At 27.9% G+C, this 20,343-nt stretch overlaps 1 protein-coding gene across 1 annotated transcript; it reads right to left on the bottom strand.

Annotated features, from left to right (window-relative positions):
• Positions 1–781: 781 nt before the first annotated feature.
• Positions 782–18,082, bottom strand: LOC100215082 (RIB43A-like with coiled-coils protein 2). Its single transcript, XM_065811363.1, has 6 exons — positions 17,794–18,082; positions 5,340–5,421; positions 1,856–2,138; positions 1,364–1,772; positions 1,101–1,267; positions 782–915 (listed from the first exon to the last, which is right to left on the bottom strand). Exons 1-6 carry the CDS (start codon positions 17,908–17,910, stop codon positions 834–836), a joined length of 1,140 nt encoding a protein of 379 aa, XP_065667435.1. The 5' UTR covers positions 17,911–18,082; the 3' UTR covers positions 782–833.
• Between the last annotated feature and the right edge of the window lie 2,261 nt (positions 18,083–20,343).

Here is a 20,343-nt window from a genome sequence, read left to right as displayed (position 1 = left end):
TTTGCAATGCTCAAGATTGCAGAAGAAAGTTTTAAATCCCGACAATGGTGATTTAGTGACGACACACTATTGGAGACTAATTTTTTTAAGCTAAATGAGAGGAATCTGTTACGTTGCAATGACATCATTTTTGCTTTAATTTTATGAATTTGTATATTACTGCCGCGATGGATTTCTCCCAACGCCGTAGTCTATTTCTTGATCACTCAGCGTAGTTAAGGAGAGATCCGAAGAAAAATATAGCGTTTAGGCCCTTCCGTTTTCAAAAAATGCCGTTTTATTTTGTGTGAGTTTTGATTCGCTTATCTTTTAAAAAAATCACGAAGCTCGTTGTTTTATTTTGTTTACAAATATTCGGTATAAACTACCACTAAAATACATAAAACGCGATGCTGCCCTGTCGAAAATAAGCAGAAAACACAAAAAGTTGAAGTTTAAAAATGTAAATTTTTGTTTTTAAGAAATGCATATCGTTCGGATCTCTCCTTAACTACGCTCAGCAAGCGATAATTTCCGTAAACGCTATAGCAATATTTAAAACTAATATTTAATTTTTTTTAAGTGCAGAATTAAATTTGCTTTCTTATAAAAAAAAAACACTTTACTTTTAATAAAATTAAATAATTAATTGAATTATTATCCACTTTCCCTATTTTGTATAGATGCAGTAATTTGCTCCCTATCTTTGACTTGGCTTTGCTATCATTTGAAAAAAATTTAAACCTACCTGCAAAAAACAATCAATACTTAAAAAATAATGACTAAACAGAATAGCATAATGAATATCAAAATTATCTAATAATCCATATATAGTACAAAATAAATATTTTATTTCAACGGCTGCTTGTGTTAAATTGGCTGAAAAAATCAGGAGTTGGTTGATTTGTATAAACCACCTCATTCATGTACTTCAGCCTAAATGCAATAAAGTTTGATAATTTAAAATATTACAATAAAGAAAAAGAAATTTAAATAAAAAAAAGGGACTGAAATCAACAGGAAAATAAATTAAATGAAAACTACATAAATTTGATATATGATCAAACACTATTTTGATAAAATAGAAAAACAACTAGAAAAAGATTTGTATAAATAAAAACCTCGACTTTTGAGAGGCTGCCAATTGACAGTTTTCTTCAGCAAGCTTTTTATAAAAGTCTTTTTTCTTTCTTTCTTGCATTTGCTCCATAATCATAGCTGCTTTTGCCCTTTTTAAAATTTCTTGATTCCATTCGTCTTCTTCTCGAGCACTCTGTTTCATCAATTGCTTTAGAAGTAATCAAATCTTATTCTAATTTACTGTTCAAATCAAAATTTAAGGTAAAAGAATTATATAAAAAAACAATATTAAAAGTATGATTACCAACTTCTCCTCCAATTGCTTTTCTTGTTCCATTTTAATTATGCTAATTTCATTTGGACTCATTCCTTTCCAGCGATCAGTAATAACACGATGAGAACCGTATGCACTTTTTGAAACGTCAGGATTTTCAGTTAAAAAATCTCCAAAAACTTGGCTTTTTATTTCGTTTAAGTTATTCTCAAGTTCGTTTTTTTTAAGACATTCGTTCCTATGTTTTTGCGCCTCAGCAAGAGCTAAATTATAATCTTTAACAGCTAAGTTAATTGCTTTTCTTGATTCTTGTTCTGCTATGGACAGTTCAGTTGAACGCTGATCATTTTCAATCGCTTTGAGATCAAGAAGATGGAGTGTTTGCTGAAGACTTTCAACAGCTTCTTTCTTTTTCATTACTTGTTGATTGATCCACTCTCTATAAAATATAACAAATTCTTCATTAAAAAAATAAATAAAAATAGAACAAGTACTTTAATTAAAAAAATAATAAAAAATAACCGATTTTGTTCTTGCTGAAACTTTTTTCTTAATTTCTCATCTAAATCTTCGCCTGTAAATTTCTGCATGCTGGAAACACCACATCGAGAATCATCATCTGATACTCGAGCCGGTTTGTCTTTTTTTTTACTATTTGGATCATAAATATCAAACTCTCGCCTACTTTCAGGAGGCTGAAAAGTCTTTCGAAATTCATTTATGGATTTATTTATTTCTCTAATATCATTTTCTTGACGCTTTTGTAACAGCAGACAAAGCTTTTCGTTTCTAAGCATTTCATTGGCTGTAAGAGAAAAAAAGTCTTATAGAAATTTCTGGTTTTAGAGTTACTTTATGAAAATATGATATTTAATCTCAAGTTTTCAATAAATCAAAAATTAAAGTTTTTGCTTGAATAGCACTTAACCAAGACTTGAAGTATAGTGCATGCCACAGTTGTACACTTGTAAGTTAAAGCATTTTTTTACTTAAATATTTATTTTAAATAGTGCAAGCAAGAAAGCCAAACATGTATACAAATGCTATTTTTATTTTTAGCCTTAACCTATACAACAGGTTTACAACCTTATTGGCATTTTTTTTTATTCATTTTTTTATTTTTATATATCATCACCAAAAGCTGTGGGAGCCAATATACCCAAGCAAGCTACTTTTTTTCTTTAAAATATTACAACCCTCTGTCAACTCTTTAACTTCAAAACACGAACCTTGACGAATAAGGCCATTACTAAGAAACAAGTTGAGTGGGAATCTACCGAAAACAAAGTGGGGCTTAATGATAATAATAATGATAAACAACACTATGTCATGACAACCACTACATTATGATAACATAATGATAGTAAGCATGTCAATAACAAATGTTCAAGTAAAAAATAAATTTAGCAACGTAAACAGGAGTAATTTGTCCTACTGTTGATTTATCTGTTTCTTCAGTATGAAAGGAAGATTGTGATCATTAGATTTAAGAGATAAATAATCAAGATCAATAAAGATCAGACCCATGTAAGAGAGATGGAATGTTACTTGCTTATGTTAATGATTCTATTAAAGATTTTCAAAAAATTTTAAAAACCTAACTTCTGACATAAAAAATGGGGTTTAGTAATCTAAGAATGGACCTTAGAGTCAGACATTTTTGCAATGAGTTTTTACAACAATAAAAAGATGTATTTTCTCTAAGAAGTTACAGAAAAGATGAAAAAATGATTAAAAGAAATAGCACCTGTACAAGAAGAAAATCATGGGGTAAAGGGTAGCTCGAAGAGCCATGATAGAATAAATCAGATGTTGAAAAAGTAAAACCACTAAAGCAATTGAAATTTGGACAAATTTAAACTTTCTTAAAAACTACTTAATCAATTCTAACAATTTTTTTCATGTGGGTGCTTAGTTTTTTTTTTTTTCATGTGGGTGCTTTGTTTTTTTTTTTTTTTCATGTGGGTGCTTAGTTTTTTTTTTTTCATGTGGGTTCTTATTTTTTTTTTTTTTTTCTTTTGGGTGCTTATTTTTTTTTTTTTCATGTGGGTGCTTAGTTTTTTTTTTTTTTTATTGTGGGTGCTTAGTTTTTTTTTTTTCATGTGGGTGCTTAGTTTTTTTTTTCTTCATGTGGATGCTTAGTTTTTTTTTTTTCATGTGGGTGCTTAGTTTTTTTTTTTTTCATGTGGGTGCTTAGTTTTTTTTTTTTTTTATGGGTTTTTTGGGTACTTAGTTTTTTATTTCAACAACAACAAAAAATTATACCTCAACTTTATGACATTAAATTAGTAACTTAATTTTTTAGAAAGTATACATCAACACTATTTGCAGATTCGCCTTCAATACTCCTTTCACTATTGCTCAGTGAGATATAATACTAACTACTCAGAATAGTTCAGTGGATTAGCACCCTTTAGAACAGCATTGACTTTTCAAATCTATTACTTTTTTGGAACAGTGGATAGATGCCAGATCTGCCCAAAGTAAAGTTGTTTATGTTTTCTTTATACTTTAATCAGAGGGAATAGTTGTTTCTCCAAGCATTTAGTCATATATAGATCTAATGTTAAAGTTTGACTTGTTATAAAAGGAGAGCTTTTCAAGCCAAAACTACAAATAGTCTGCCATACAAATAACTTGCACACAATTTTTTTCTCTCAAATGTACTTAAATCTGTCAGATGCTTTATAATGTTTTGACTAATAATGTATTGACTAACTGGAAGCATCAAGTGATCTTTTTTACAGTAAGTAAAAAAAGTTTTTTTAGTCATAATTTAAAGAAATTTTTAGCTTATCCAATTGCCTTTACTTCTTCATTAAGTGACATTTTTGGTATAACATTCTTGTTATGAGTTTTTAGATTTTTCTTTTTCATTGCTCTTTTAATGAAATATCTACTGCATTTAAAATTTGTAACTAAATCTTGTTGTGACTGAGTTAGATTTTAATGAATTGAGTCAAATATTGATTTAGCTTTCTTTTTGTCATTAAATATTTTCCAGCATTTCCCGGTTTTCTGTTTGAAGTTTTGTTCTCTGTATGTATAATGACAATTTGATTTTGGAACTTCATATGCTTTTGAAGTTATTAAATATGGATTTTCTATATCAAATTTCAAAATATTTTTTTGATTTTCACAATTTCAAGTTTTTCTCAGTTTAAAATTGTCTAAATTTTACATTTTTTTAAATGTTTATTTTTATATATTTATTATCTTTATCTTCTTAGAAAAAATAATTTATTTTAGAAGATCAAAATTAAAGTTCGAAGATAAATTAAGAACGAAAAGAACTACCCTTTGTTCTTATTTTTTTAAATGTTGTTGCGACCAGTGTTGCAACCAGTGTTGTAAAGTATTTTAAATGTAACTATTTTAAACATATATTTAAAATACTTTTAAAGTATATTTATTTTTTATTTAAAACACTTTTCCAGTTGGGAAGTTAGAATTTGTATTTTAAATACAATTTTACAAAATAATACAAAAAAAAAAAAATTCAATTTTTGATATATTTTGTATTTGCAATGTCTTTCAATACAAAATAGTTTTTATTATTTTTTTAATTTAAATAAAAAAAAAAAAAATTAAAAAAAAATAAGTTTCAAGAAAGAAATGTTTAGAAATGTTAGAAAAAGAGGTCTGAATGGTGCTGGTCTGCACAGGAAAGGTGTCCCTGAAAAAACATTTTGTAGTGGAATTGGTGGTCAACAAACATTAAGTTTAAGTACTAGTAAACAGTAATTAACAACAAGTACTAAAGTTCTTCCACAAGCAAACAATTTATTTATTAACTAATAATTAAATCACTCAAACATTAGATGCTGTGGAAAATACAACTAAAGTTTCATTTACATCAGATCTTAAAACCTGTCCTAAGAATGAGACAGAACTATTTACAAAAACTTCAAATTTACCTCTTATACATTCAACTATATAAGTCATTATATTTTGATCACTAAGAACAGGCAGCTGAATATGCATTATTAAAAATAGGTTTACATACCAAAGGCATCATGCTTTCTTTTTTCTTGGGCATTTAATATTCTTTTCTCTTTCACTTGCTCTTCTAAAGCTTGGAGATCAACCTAGATTAAGCTAAACCACATTAAATAATATATAACATATATATATATATATATATATATATATATATATATATATATATATATATATATATATATATATATATATATATATATATATATATATATATATATATATATATATATATATATATACCCAGCTAACAAGTAACATTCAAGAATCTTGGCACAACATTTATTTAGGTTCATGTAGCATTCGCTGTAAACTTTAAGTAAACCAAACTTCATGAACTCCAATTTACAGTTCTTGAACATTCAATACAAAAGTTTAAATAACAAACAGCGAAAGTTTACTTAACATTCACTGAAAACATTCTTTTGATTGCTCTTGAACGTTCACCTCAAACATGCATTAACAAACACAAAAGTTTACACAACATTTTTCGTTTTTTTTTATTTTTTAACTAAATGTATAAATGTATAGGTTCAAGATGAATTTTCTGTTTAATCCTTCATTTTCTAGTTTTTGTGTACTATAATGCTTTTTTTCAAACCTAAGACACACAATTGAGAAAGCTGATTACAATTAACAAAAACTCATATTAAAAAATAATACTTCTTGCAATCAAAAAGTTCATTTATTATTACTAGTGCTTTAAAGGGCAATAACAACAATTTACATTAATTTAAGTTAAATCTGCTTACTAAACATTATCAACAACATAAAAAATAAATATGTGTTGTTCCAATGAAAAAGTACAGTTTTTACCACTAAAAACATATAATACACAAGTCTTTTTGAAAATAGCATAATTTACAATACTTCATCAAAAATAAAATTCTTTTTCCTTATTAAATATTTTCTTATTAAAAATGATATATATATATATATATTGTATATATATTTTATATCTATATATATATATAGATTTTTATATATATATATATATATATATATATATATATATATATATATATATATATATATATATATATATATATATATACAATATATATATAATATATATATTGTATATATATATATATATAATATATATATATATATATATATATATATATATATATATATATATATATATATATATATATATATATATATATATATATATAAACCCGTAGGGTAAAATATATATATATATACATATAAATATATATATATATATATACAATATATAAATAATATATATATATACAATATATATTGTATATATATATATATATATATAAACCCGTTGGGTAAAAATATATGAAATCATCCAGACCATGACACCCTTTTGTCTCAGAATTTGTTTATTTTTACACCACTTGCAGTCCATATCAAAAAAATAATAACTGCAAAAGTTTTAGTTAAAAATACCAATGGGTTCCAGAGATATCGTCACTTGAAATAATGCTGACTCAGCATTTTAGTGATTTTCTGAAGTGACTACAAATCAACTTTGACATACAGTATCTTCATAATGGCTTGGGGAAGTTTCCTAAAATTTGGTACTCTAATAGATTTTAACTTGAGAAATCCAAAAATAGCACTCTTAAGACTCGATTATCTCAAGAAATGCCTCATTTATCCAATTTTGTTCAAAATTATTGACTTGTAAATTAGTGATTTTTGAAGGTAAAATGAAGACTGTGGCCCAAAATCCCGAGTAAAAAGTTTAATTGTATATCATTATTTCATCTTAGGTCTACTGAAAAAAATTAGATTCATCAATTGTCTCTCTAATACGTGATCAAAATTTGCATTTAAAAATGGTGTCTTTTTAGAAAAATTTAAATTTTGTAACAAAAGCAATTAAAATATTTTTTAAAACATTTATTTGAATAAAACATCAAATAGTGTCATTTATTGACTAGTTTAGGATATTTATAGTCATGGGCCAAGGGAGATCCCCTCCCCTCCCACGGGAGGCCCCTTTTAGATTTTTTTTTTTTTTTTTTTTTGCATAAAATGAATAAATAATGCAAAATCATACAATTTAATTTTAATTTAAAAAAAAAAATTTTTTCATTATTTCAAATTGGTGACTTAAAACCTCCTTTTATATAAAAAACAAACATAAGTTTTGTTTTGTTCTTTTTAAAGGTATTTACTTGTTTGTATTTTCTTAAAGAATTACTTTTAATTTTATAGTTTTTATATTATTTTGTTAGGTAATAAATAATAAAAATAATTAATATGGAGAAATGTGACATTGGAAAAAGTCTTAACATTCATTGCCACAAAACTGGATTTTCAAGAAAACAAGGTTTTGTTCAATTTAAAGATCTTCCTTGTGAAAAACAAGAAGAAATAATATGGCGAGCAAATTTAAAGGAAAAATATAGTTCAATAAGAATTATATGTAGTTATCATGAGCAATTCTATGGAAAATATTTTGAGAGAAAAATAACAAAGTGTTGCAATCCTTTTGGCACACACTAGGAAAGTAAAAAAATTGCTATAAAAGGTAATCTTACCTTATTTACAACAGAATTGATATGGAAATTAAAAGAAAACAATTTATTATTTATAAAATGTTTGATAATTTCAGTTATTTTAACCACGTAAAACTAAATTTGTTTTTTAGGTAATATAAAGATTTCCATAGACATGACAAACTATTTGCAAAAAAATAATGTTTATGTAACCCCAGGTTGGAAATTCTGCAGTAAATGTTACAAAAAAGCAATAGAAACTGATGAAGATTTAAATTCACAGGAGGAATGGGAATCCAAAAGTGAGAAAAAAATTAAGTTAGATACCACTATAGAATTGCTTGGAATTTCACCAGTCAAACTAAAAAGTCTTTCAAAACACAGCAAATTGCCTGTAGCAAAACAAAAGTTTGAGAACACTATTGACAGAGTTGCAAAAATGGTCTCATTAGCATATAATATTAAAGAAACTTTTTTAACAACAGAAATAAAAAGCCCCATTTTAAACAACAACATTAACAATGACCATGATCTAGACATTTTAATGTATGAAATAAAAAATAAAATTTCAGAGACTGACTCTTATTGCCATAAGGTGCAATTGTTAACACTCGCACCAAAATCATGGACACGTAAAAAAATATCAAGCTACTTTGAAGTGTCTGAGTATCTTGTTCGAACAGCAAGAAAAGTTAAAAATGAGAGAGGAATTCTATCATTGCCCGGAAAAAAAACTGGAAACCCACTTTCACCAGAAACAGTTAATTTAGTGATTAACTTTTATCAAAGTGATGAATTTTCAAGAACGATGACAGGAAAAAAAGATTATGTAAGTATTAAGAAAAACCAACATGTTCAAAAAAGATTATTGCTACTCAATCTTAATGAATTACATGTTGCATTTAAAAAAGACTACCCTAACGTCAAAGTCAGTTTGTCAAAATTTTGTACTCTTAAACCTAAATGGTGTATTACAACTAATGCGTCAGGTACCCACAATATATGTGTTTGCATACATCACCAAAATACAAAATTTCTCATTGATGCCATTAGGTGGAATAAAAGTTATAAAGATTTCATGGCATTGATTGTTTGCTCTCTTGAAAATGCAGAATGTATGTTGCATCGATGTAACCGATGGATTTATTTGCAAGACTCAGGAAGATATAACTAGATATATCAAAGAAAATCTACCTGATGTATCAAGTGTGAAATACTTTTCGATTGTGCAGCACAATTTAAAAAATTTTAAAAATTTTATCAATTTTTGTCATCACAGTAAAGACTTTGATTTAAATGCTGAATGGGTATTTTTTGCTACCAATCATGGTAAATCCCCCTGTGATGGTGTTGGTGGGACTGTTAAAAGAGTAGTATGTCAAGAAAGTCTAAAACAAATAACTACTGGGCAGATTTTAGATGTTAATTTAATGTACTCCTTTTGTAAAGCCAAGATAAATGGAATTTATTTTAAGTTATTTTCAAAAGAAGAAATTGATCAAACACGAGCACAATTAGAAAAAGGATATTTAGGTGGAAGAACAGTTCCTGGCACAAGGATGTATCATCATTTTATTCCAATTGCTCCAAACACTATAAGTTATAAAAAAATAAGTACTGATGCATGCACTGAAATATTTGATATCATTCCAAAAAGCAAACATTATGTAGATATTTCATTAAATATTAAAAAAATGGATTATGTTGCATGTTTTTATGATGGATTTTGGTGGGTAGGGATTGCTGAAGATGTAAGTGAGCTTGATATAAAAGTCAGATTCATGCATCCACATGGACCAGGTAAAAACTTCTTTTGGCCAATGAGAACTGATGAGTGTTGGGTGCTCAATTCTGAAGTTATATGCCTAATTTCTACACCGCGAACAATATCAGGTCGTACATACAACATATCTGATTTAAATTTGAAGAATATAAAAAATGTTGGTTACAAAAAAAAATTAATTATGTTTAAAATAATTTTGTTTTTATTTTATTTACCTATTTTGCATTTAAAATTTCTTTTATTTTTTTCAAATTCTTGAATTGTAGGCTGAGAAGGAGGGGTGGGGGTTTAAATAAATCACAAATCACTCCCATCTTATTATGTCAATGACTATATTAGTCTAAAACTTCATAAAGATATTGATTGTCAAAATGTTTTAGAAATGTTTTAATATCTTTGGTTTTAAAATTTATGACTTAAAATCGTAAAAAGATCTTTGAAATAAGAGGTAAGTATTTATTGATTTGAAGTAACGCAAATAAACTGTTTCTCAAACTTAAACTGAAAAAATATGCTTTTAAAATGTATTTTAACAATCAACTATTATTTATTCATTTTATGTAAAAAAAAAAAAAAAAAATCTAGGGAGATGGGGCGGCATGGGGGCCTCTCGTGGGAGGGGAGGGCGTCTTCCTTGGCCCATGACTACAAATATCCTAAACTAGTTAATAAATAACACTATTTGATGTTTTATTCAAATAAATGTTTTAAAAAATATTTTAATTGCTTTTGTTACAAAATTTAAATTTTTCTAAAAAGACACCATTTTTAAATGCAAATTTTGATCATGTATTAGAGAGACAATTGATGAATCTAATTTTTTTCAGTAGACCTAAGATAAAATATTGATATACAATTAAACTTTTTACTCGGGATTTTGGGCCACAGTCTTCATTTTACCTCCAAAAATCACTAATTTACAAGTCAATAATTTTGAACAAAATTGGACAAATGAGGCATTTCTTGAGATAATCGAGTCTTGAGGGTGCTTTTTTTGGATTCCTCAAGTTAAAATCTATTAGAGTACCAAATTTTAGGAAACTTCCCCAAGCCATTATGAAGATACTGTATGTCAAAGTTGCTTTGTAGTCACTTCAGAAAATCACTAAAATGCTGAGTCAGCATTATTTCAAGTGACGATATCTCTGGAACCCATTGGTATTTTTAACTAAAATTTTCGCAGTTATTATTTTTTTGATATGGACTGCAAGTGGTGTAAAAATAAACAAATTCTGAGACGTAAGGGTGTCGAAAATTATTTTTTTTTTGATGATTTCATATATTTTTACCCCGTAGATGTTGTCCGAATGTTTTTTCCATATTTTGTTGACAAAAAGTAAAAATTAAAATGCAAGACCGGAATTATTTTTTTTTATTAATTGATAGACTGCCTGCCCCAACCAAACCCTCAGTCGATGTAGCAACACTCCCTTGCGGGTCAGGCTAATAGATAGTAGATGTAGCAGCACTTCCTTGCGGGTCAGGCTATTTGTCAGTCGATGTAGCAGCACTTCCTTGCGAGTCAGGCTATTTGTCAGTCAATGTAGCAGCACTCCCTTGCGAGTCAGGCTATAAGATAGTTGATGTAGCAACACTCCGCGCATGATTTACAGTAAAAAAAATAAAAACATTGTTTATATTGTTAAAAACATTCAGAATGATTTTAAAACATTCTGGTCAATTAAATTTGCGTTTTTGTTGTTTTTTTAAAAAACGATTTATTTGTAATTAAATTAACGGTTTTTACTTTCGTCCAACACGCTTGTTGGACGAAAGGTCAAAAGTAATTAAAAGTGACGTATGTGTTGGCGTAAGAATCACTTTTTTCCTTCCGCTCTTCTTAAAGACAACAAACTATAGATCTATATATATATATATATATATACATTAGGGCTGTTCATGTGAATACAGGAAAAAAAAAATTTTCTCGGATTTGAATGCATAGTTGTTTATTTTGTGCCATTTGACATAGTAATTGACTGTGGAAAAAATCTTTCCAATCAGATAATGTTTAGGGGGTGCTCAATGACCATAAAGTTTTACGAAAAACGTCAAAAATGTGTAAAAAGTTCCAAAGTTCCAAAAATTTCTAGAACCTGGTTAGTTAGATTTTTTCCACTGAAATATTGCCTGATTGCGTGCTATATAGATTAATTAAAGTGCAGCAGATTAACTGTCATCAGGGCACCAGACTAAAAAATGTCTGCTAGTGTTTAAAACAACTGTGTTTATATCATTTTGTTAAAATTTGTATTCATAATTTTAATACTATTATTTAACTCAATTTAGAATTTGTTTAAACAGAATAAAAAGGTTTACAAGTATAAATATTATTTTTATTTGGAATTTCAGTTTGACAACAAATGTATTAATATTTTGATAGTACCTAACCTTAGTAACCTATTACAGAAAACTAGCATGGTAGTCTGGTAGTGTATTGTTTGTTATTAAGTGCAGATAATAATAATTTCTAATTTAAAAATATTTATTTAATTTCTTTAGTAATAATTATTATAATATATTGCTGCAGCTGCATAAACCAACAACTGAATGATAAGTTTGTATAATATGGTATTGAGTTTTGATTTTCTCATAATATTTCAGTTATCATTGAAATGGCAGCATCATCTCGTGTTGCTATCATTACACGACTTCAAACCAAAATCTTTTTAACTGGACAACCAGAGCCAAATCTTCCAGATAAAGTTCTTCCCTTAACATCTGATGTTTTAAAAACATTTTTTTATCATCTTAATTCAACCAAAAAGTCAGTGCCTGAAAGTCTTAAAATAACTGTTGATGAACTGATTATTATTTGGAATAAAGCCCGTATTCCGACAGCATTTCATCCGAATGTAGTCTTAAAGTTGAAAACTTTAGTCCAGGAATTTAAATTAATAATAAAAAAAAAAAATCCAGATTGTCAGATTCTCAGAAATCGAGAGAAATCATTTACAGACACCATTGGCCTACTTTTTGACATTGCCCACAAGGATGCTGAAACCATGATCAGAATTGAAGAAGATAAAGAATTTTTATTGGATCAGAGATGTCAGAGAAAAATGGTGATGTTTGGAGAGGACAAAGAACTTTCAAAATTAGAAGAAAGAAATGAAGCAAGGAAACAAGCAGAGAGAGAACGAAAGCTAAAAGAAGAGCAAAGACAATCTGGTGCGAGTGCAATAGTTCCTGTTATTGAACCTTTACATGACGAAAGTTATAGTGATAACAACGATAACGATGCTGTTGATAATGACAAAATGGTTGATAGAGATTTTGAGATAGAAATCCCTGTTTATTACAGACAACAAGTCAGTAAAGCAAGTTCTTCAGGGTCAGCTGAATCAAGTTTAGCAAGTACTCCAAAACGACAATGTATCTTAGATACAATTCTTGACTCGCCTGATGTTTCATCAACATTAGACAGAATTAATCTATCTGACACAAAATTTACTATACTAGCAGCAGCAATTGCAAGGGCTGGTGGACAGAACCTCGATGATGGATCATTGTCACGTTCTACAGTCCGTAGAAAACGAACCTATCATCGATCAAATATTGAAGCCATTGTTCGAACTGAATTCTGCGATTTGGACAAACCACCATTAATCGTCCACTGGGATGGCAAACTGATGATAGATCGTACAAATTCTGCAGCCCCTAAAGCAAATGTTGACCGGCTATCTGTAGGTGTGACAGGTCACAATGTTGACAAAATACTTGGAATAGCAAAACTATCAGCTGGAACTGGAGAAGCCCAAGCAAAAGCAGTTATTCATCTGCCTAATTTCTGGGACATAATTGGTGATGTTATTGGAATGAGTTTTGATACTACAGCCTCTAACACTGGCTCCAAAAATGGTGCATGTGTAGTTCTAGAGAAACATATAGGTAGAAATTTGTTATATTTCGCTTGCAGACACCATGTTCATGAGATCATAGTAGCAGGAGTGTTTGGATCACTATTTGGACCATCATCTGGTCCCAACATACCTCTTTTCCAGAGATTTCAGCAATATTGGCCCAAAGTTAATCAAGGAAATTTTAAACCTCTGGATGACATTCGAATGAAAATACCCCTGGTGCAAGAACTACAAAATGAAGTGATTGCATTCCTCAAAGAAAACCTGCATGTTAAAATGCCAAGGGATGACTACAAAGAAATCATGGATCTCTGTCTGTTAATACTTGGAAAACTGCCTGATCAAGAAGAGAAAAATTATCATTTCAAGATCCCTGGTGCTTATCACATGGCTCGCTGGATGGCCAAGGTTATTTATTGTTTTAAGATTTATTTATTTCGTGAAGAGTTCAAGTTGACCACAAAAGAGGAAAAAAATCTCTGTGAATTTTGCTTATTTGCTAGTCTGGTTTATGTAAAATCTTGGATATCATGCACAAATGCCAGCGATGCTCCAGTTAATGACTTGTTTCTGTTTCAGCAACTTAAGCAGTTTGCAGTTGTGAATAAAACGATTTCCGAAGCAGCAGTCAAGAACTTTCAAAACCATTTGTGGTACCTTTCACCAGAATTGGTCCCACTAGCTTTGTTTTCAAACAAACTTCAAACGGAAGAGAAGCGAAAAATGATTTCCAACATGAAATTTCACGGTGAGAACTGGTCTGAAAGGTTGATCAAATTAAAGAACATTGAAAGTCTAGAGAAGAAATCTCTGGACATGCTGGTGACATCAGTTTCAGCAAGTGCGTTGCGGTCAATGAAGGTTGATATTGATTTTCTGTTCAACAACGATCCAGCTACCTGGAATGATTCCCCAAAATACCAAGAAGGAAAAAATTTAGTATATTCATTGAAAGTAGTAAATGATGCTGCCGAACGATCTGTGGCTTTAATGTCGATGTTTAATGAATCGATTACAAGGAATGAATCTGAAATGCAGAGGTTAATTCAGGTGGCTGAGGATCACAGAAAGCGAGTGCCAGATGCCAGAAAGTGTACTCTGAAGAGTTATAGTCCTCGCTAGCATTAACATTGCACGAACTATAACATTACGATAATTAAATGTTAATTGCTCATATGTTTTTTTGTTTATAATTCGTATTTTAATCAATGACAAAGAGTCAAAAATCCTTGTGTTTTATTTTGGAAAAATTCTGATATAACAAAAACCGCAGAACTTTAGTCGTATTGCAGTATTTTATTTCATTAATTTCTCTGCTAATAAACCAGTCTAAAGTGGATGTGGATTGTAATTTGTATTCAGAATTTAATATTTAGAGATAATTAAAACTGATCAAATCTGAAAAATCTAATTAACCGGGCTTTAGAAATTTGTGGAACTTTGTTACTTTTTCCATGTTTTTCACATTTTTCGTAAAACTTTATGGTCATTGAGCACCCCCTAAACATTATCTGATTGGAAAGATTTTTTGCACAGTTAATTACTATGTCAAATGGCACAAAATAAACAACTATGCAATCAAATCTGAAAAAAAAAATTTTTTTGGACAGCCCTAATATACATATATATATATATATATATATATATATATATATATATATATATATATATATATATATATATATATATATATATATATATATATATATATATATATATTGAGTTTATAGAAATGAGCCATATTTTACTTGCTTTGTAGAAAAAATCCAGTCAATAATTGCAGAGTGTATAATCTTTTATTAAAATTTTGTAAAAAATAGTCGACTGTTATTAGTATCATTGGTTCAGTTATAGGTATTATTGAGAAGTATTAGAAAATAATTTATTTCAACTTTTTAAACAAAATTTCAAGTTTAATATGTATGCTAAACATCTCAAATATTATTTTTCAACTTATAATAATAAGGTATAGTTATAACAACTGGAGTAAACAGTTGCGAAGAGCAATAACAGTAGATATTGCACTGTAACATCTCATTTTGTTTTTGTTTTAACAAATAGTTTCTGCAAAATTCAGGTTTGTCTAGTTTATTTTTGAAGTTATTTATTGAAGCAGCTCCAATTATTTTAGTAAGTTGTTCTATGCATTTACAACTCAATTTTGGAAAAAGCGATATCTGAAGGTATTTCTGCAAAAAGGTTTTTTCAGTTTGAATTTGTATTGTTGTAAATAAAATTCTTTTGATTTTTGTTTAATTAATTTTAATAATTGTTTGTAACTCAATTTATTTTATCATGGCCATGTTGAATTTTAAAATGTTGAACAAGATTTTCACATAGTCTATGTTCGTCTAGTGTCGTTAATTACATAATATTTAACCTAGCTTTATAAGATAATTTTTTAATTGTAGGTGATAGTTTTGTTGCTCTTTTTTGGATCATCTCAATTTTGTCTATGTCTTGTTGTAGGAATGGAGACCATGCCTGGACCACAAACTCAAGATGTGAAAGCATGAATGTTGTATAGAGCTTTTTTACTATGTTTACGTTTAAATATTTAAATGTCCTCTTTGTGACACCTAACATTCTGTTTGCTTTGCTAGTTACTGAATCAACTTGTGAGTGCCATTTTAGATCTGATTGAACTATAATACCTACATCACGTTCTGTGTTACATAATGTATAATTGTAATTGCAATCGATACCAGTTATTATAAATGTAGCTTTTGGATTTTTTTTTCCTCATGCATAAACTTTGCATTTAATTAAACTAACTTTTACATTTAATTAAATTAATTAAACTTAGTGAGCAAGATAGATGACTATGCCATTATACTATTTACATTATTTTAAAGGCTTATTGAACCATTCAAATTTTTTATTTTTCTTATTTTACTATCATCAGCATAAAGTTTGATAGGTTTTTGACTTGGTCTAGCAAATCGTTAATGAAAACCAAAAATAGCAGTGGTCCTAAAACTGATCCCTGTGGTACACCACTTATTGCAAAGAACTTTACAGTTACAGTACACGACGTAGGTATTATAGTTTAATCAGATCTAAAATACTCTCTTGATGTGACTAAGGCAATTTTTTTAGTATAAAATTTAAATAAGGAGCTGTTGGGAGTTAACAGAAAACAAAGAGAAGAGCTAAAGAGCAAGGAAAAAATTGACAGAAGACTTGAAAACTTATGTGCGTCAGAAAATTATAAAGGCGGAAGAGAATTTTAAAGCACTGATGTTAAAAATAACTAAATAAATAAAACTTTTAGAGTATAAAGGAACAGTTACAGTAAAAGGATGCAACTTAGCTAAATGAAAAGTCATGCAAGATTTGGTTGATAAAACTTTAGCAGCAACAATGATATTGTCTGTAGAAAAGAGAAAGAGACACAAATTTAAAATGATGGGACAGAAGCTCAAGCTTAGGAGAGAGAGCAAGTCCAATAATATTGAAAATGCATTTTTGGACCTTGTCTAAAAGATAGAGATAAAAACTCTAGAACTTGAAAAAAATAAATTAGCTTGAAAAACTAGATAAGTTATTTTCAATAAATAAAGATATATAAATACAGAGATTAAAAAAAAGATTCAATAAATAAAGATATTTTCAATAAATATTTGCTCTTCAGAATAGATGAAAATTTGCATTCATAGTAACTACAATTGATGATATACGGAATTGCAGAGATGGATGAATTAGATGGTTCATGAATTAGGTATAATATACAACCTTTATGCTGTTGAAATTGCATTTATACAGCTGATATTACTCTTAGATTGGATGGGAGGAATCAATATAAATACAACTTTTTTTTTGTCTTAATTTAGAAAAAAAGATTTATTTAGAAATATCATCGAAAATAACAAAGTTATTTTTTTTATTAAAAGAATTTTATTTAAATTCCCTTTCCACCACTTTCCACGTATTTTCATTCCCCATTTTACTTGAGGAATATCTTTAAGTTTTGTCAGCTTTCAATTGATACCAAATTTACATAAATTAGATCATTTCTAAGAAAGTTATGATTAATTTGAGTTAAAATATTTAGTAAATAAAAAAATGTGGTATCATTTTTTATTTATAAAAAGCTGTATTTAATGATATCTTTAATTAAAGATATCATTAAAATTAATTAATTAATTTTGATCATTACAATTTAATAATTAATCAAGTTTTACACAAACTTGTTTGTTTTTTCACATACGTATGTGATTTACGGATTGACAATAAATAAATACTTTAAATAATTTCTTTCTCAATAATTTTAAATATAAATAAAATTCTTAGTATGTATTATATATTACATAACTTAACAGCATAACTCACTCCTATAGTTCTTTCTCGAGCATTGAAGATTCGGCTTTGTCGCTGAATTTCTTTATTTCTTCTTCGTTCTATGGATGCGGCTTCCTTAGGATCAAGAGGTGAACCAAGCTTATGCATTATTTATACATTTATTTTTTAAAACGAAGAAAGTAACGGCAGAAAAAAAAACATTTTCTGATAAAAATTATAAACTAAAAATATTTGCTCAAAATATATAGTTTGCCATTTTAACTTTTTTTGTTGTCGAAAAACAAACAAACGTCTTAGTTACTATGCGAAGTCGAGGTTTATAAAACCAAAGTATTGGTTTAAAGAAGGATTGTCATCAGGATACGTCACGCCATAGATGGTGAGAAGGAGTTAGCGGTTTGTTGCAAGGCCAGCAGAGATGGTACCCGATAAAAAAACGCAAAAATTATTTTATTTATACAGTTTTACAAGAAAGGGTAAAACTATATGAATAAAATAATTTTTAATTAAGGAGTGCAAACTTAAATTATAAAAATTGTACGAAATGTTTAGCTTATGTAAACAATAATTTACGAATGTTGTAACAACTTTAAAAAACCTATAGTTTAAAAATTTTACTTTTTCACGTCTAAAAGCTCACAAAATATATATCAATTTAGTTCCACAAAGTATACTGATAATCTATTGTTGAACAATAGATTTTCAAGTATTGCAATAATTAAAGTAATGGCGCTTAAAATACAAGTTACATTTTACAAGTGATCAATGGCGTAGCTGTAAGCATTAATATTACAAGCTTTAAAAATTGAACAAAGATTACTTTTTTATTTTTGAAAGGTTTTTTCTCATTATTAGCTTTTATTTTCATTAAAAGTTTCAAGGTGGTACACCATCAAATATTCAAAAGTAAAAAAAAAAAAAATTTATATCAATAAAAACTACATAAGTTTAGAATGCTATTTTATACTTCACTTCATTTTGCCTCGATAACTTTGTCAATTTTAACAAAAAAACATTCATTTTTATGGGTAAGTTCAAAACTCCGTAACTTGAAATACATTAATACAAAATCCGCGAAAATTTTTTATATATTCTAGACTTGTAAGGTAAGGTATTGACATTTGGATTTTAAGATTTTCAAAGTAGGGTAGATTAGGGTATTATGAGCACCTTAAGAAAAACTTTAAATTAGCTCACAAAAAAACATTAATTTTGTAAAAAAAATATCAACCTGACAGTTAGAACTAATTTTTGGAATATAATGATTCGTTATTAACAAAACTTATCATTAAAAAAATCAAATTTTAAGCCACTTTTGTTGAAACAATACTACTATGTTTTCCACAAGAAAAAAAAAAAATTAGTTCGTTTTTTTTTCAATTTTATCAACTCAAGCCTTTGAACGATAAAAATTCAATTTTTTTGGATTTAAATTACAGAAAAGTATTTAGTATTGTTAAAATATTAAAAAGTTTTACTATATTTTATTTTTATTCAAAAAACCAATTAAAACCACTACTTTTTTAGGACTTTAAACTAGGTAATTTCAATGAAAATCACTGTGTAATTTGAGCATGCTCATATTACACAAAAATAGCATCTTTAAATAAAGTCAAAACAAAATATTTCTATGCATTGTTTTTCAAGCCAAAAAGGATTGGATTTTTAGCTAACATATTTTTCTTGATGAAAAAATTAATTTCATTATTTTAGCACCAAAATTTGGCGCCACAGATGCATTCATGCGTGATGATATTATTTTAAAAGCGCAAAAAACTTAACAGCGTTTTAATTAGATGATACCCGCTAATTACTGCATATAGATTTACACTAATTGTACTGATTCCTGTAATCACCACATAAAGTCGATTCAAAAAATACATAGCAACTTTAACTTTACTGCTTACATCTAAGAAATCTTTAAGTATGCTCATATTACCATGGTGCTCATATTACCCTAATCTACCCTACATCAAAAATCATAGGAACTTTTTTACATCAAGTTATAAAAAAACAAACTTTTCAGGTCTAAAAAAAAAAAAAGATTGGAGCAGAATTAAAAAATTTTGAAATATCGCTCCTTAGAAAATATTATAATAAACATTTCCTAAAAAATTCGAAGTGATTTGCACTTCCGCTTCACAAGACATCATGTTTTCAATCAGACAATGTTTCGCAAAATTCTAAAAACATAAAAGAAGATTAAATATTGTTGTTATTCCTATAAAAATTTTTTTTAGTTTAATTTATCAAAAAATTAAAAAATAAGTTGGGAACAAACTTTTTATATTATCAATCTACAATAAATTGCCTATAAAATGAGCCAAATATCAAAAATTCACTTCTGTTTTTTTCAACTTCAAGAAAATATTTGGTGGTGTTAAATTAGTTCTTAAAATGTATCAATGATTTTCCTGAATTGGTTTCAGCTGCTGTGTTCGTATTTGACGAAGATACTAGTTAAACAAGTTACTTTCTTATAGCTCATCATGAAACAACAAGCTAAACAATATGGACGCTATAGCAAACTGGACAAAGTTAAATTTCATTAAATAAATTTACTTAATTTTATTAAACATT

This window comes from Hydra vulgaris, chromosome 12 (genome assembly GCF_038396675.1).
Source record: "Hydra vulgaris chromosome 12, alternate assembly HydraT2T_AEP".
Lineage (NCBI taxonomy): Eukaryota > Metazoa > Cnidaria > Hydrozoa > Anthoathecata > Hydridae > Hydra > Hydra vulgaris.
Note: the sequence above shows the minus strand (reverse complement) of the source record. Positions and strands in the feature narration are given on the sequence as shown.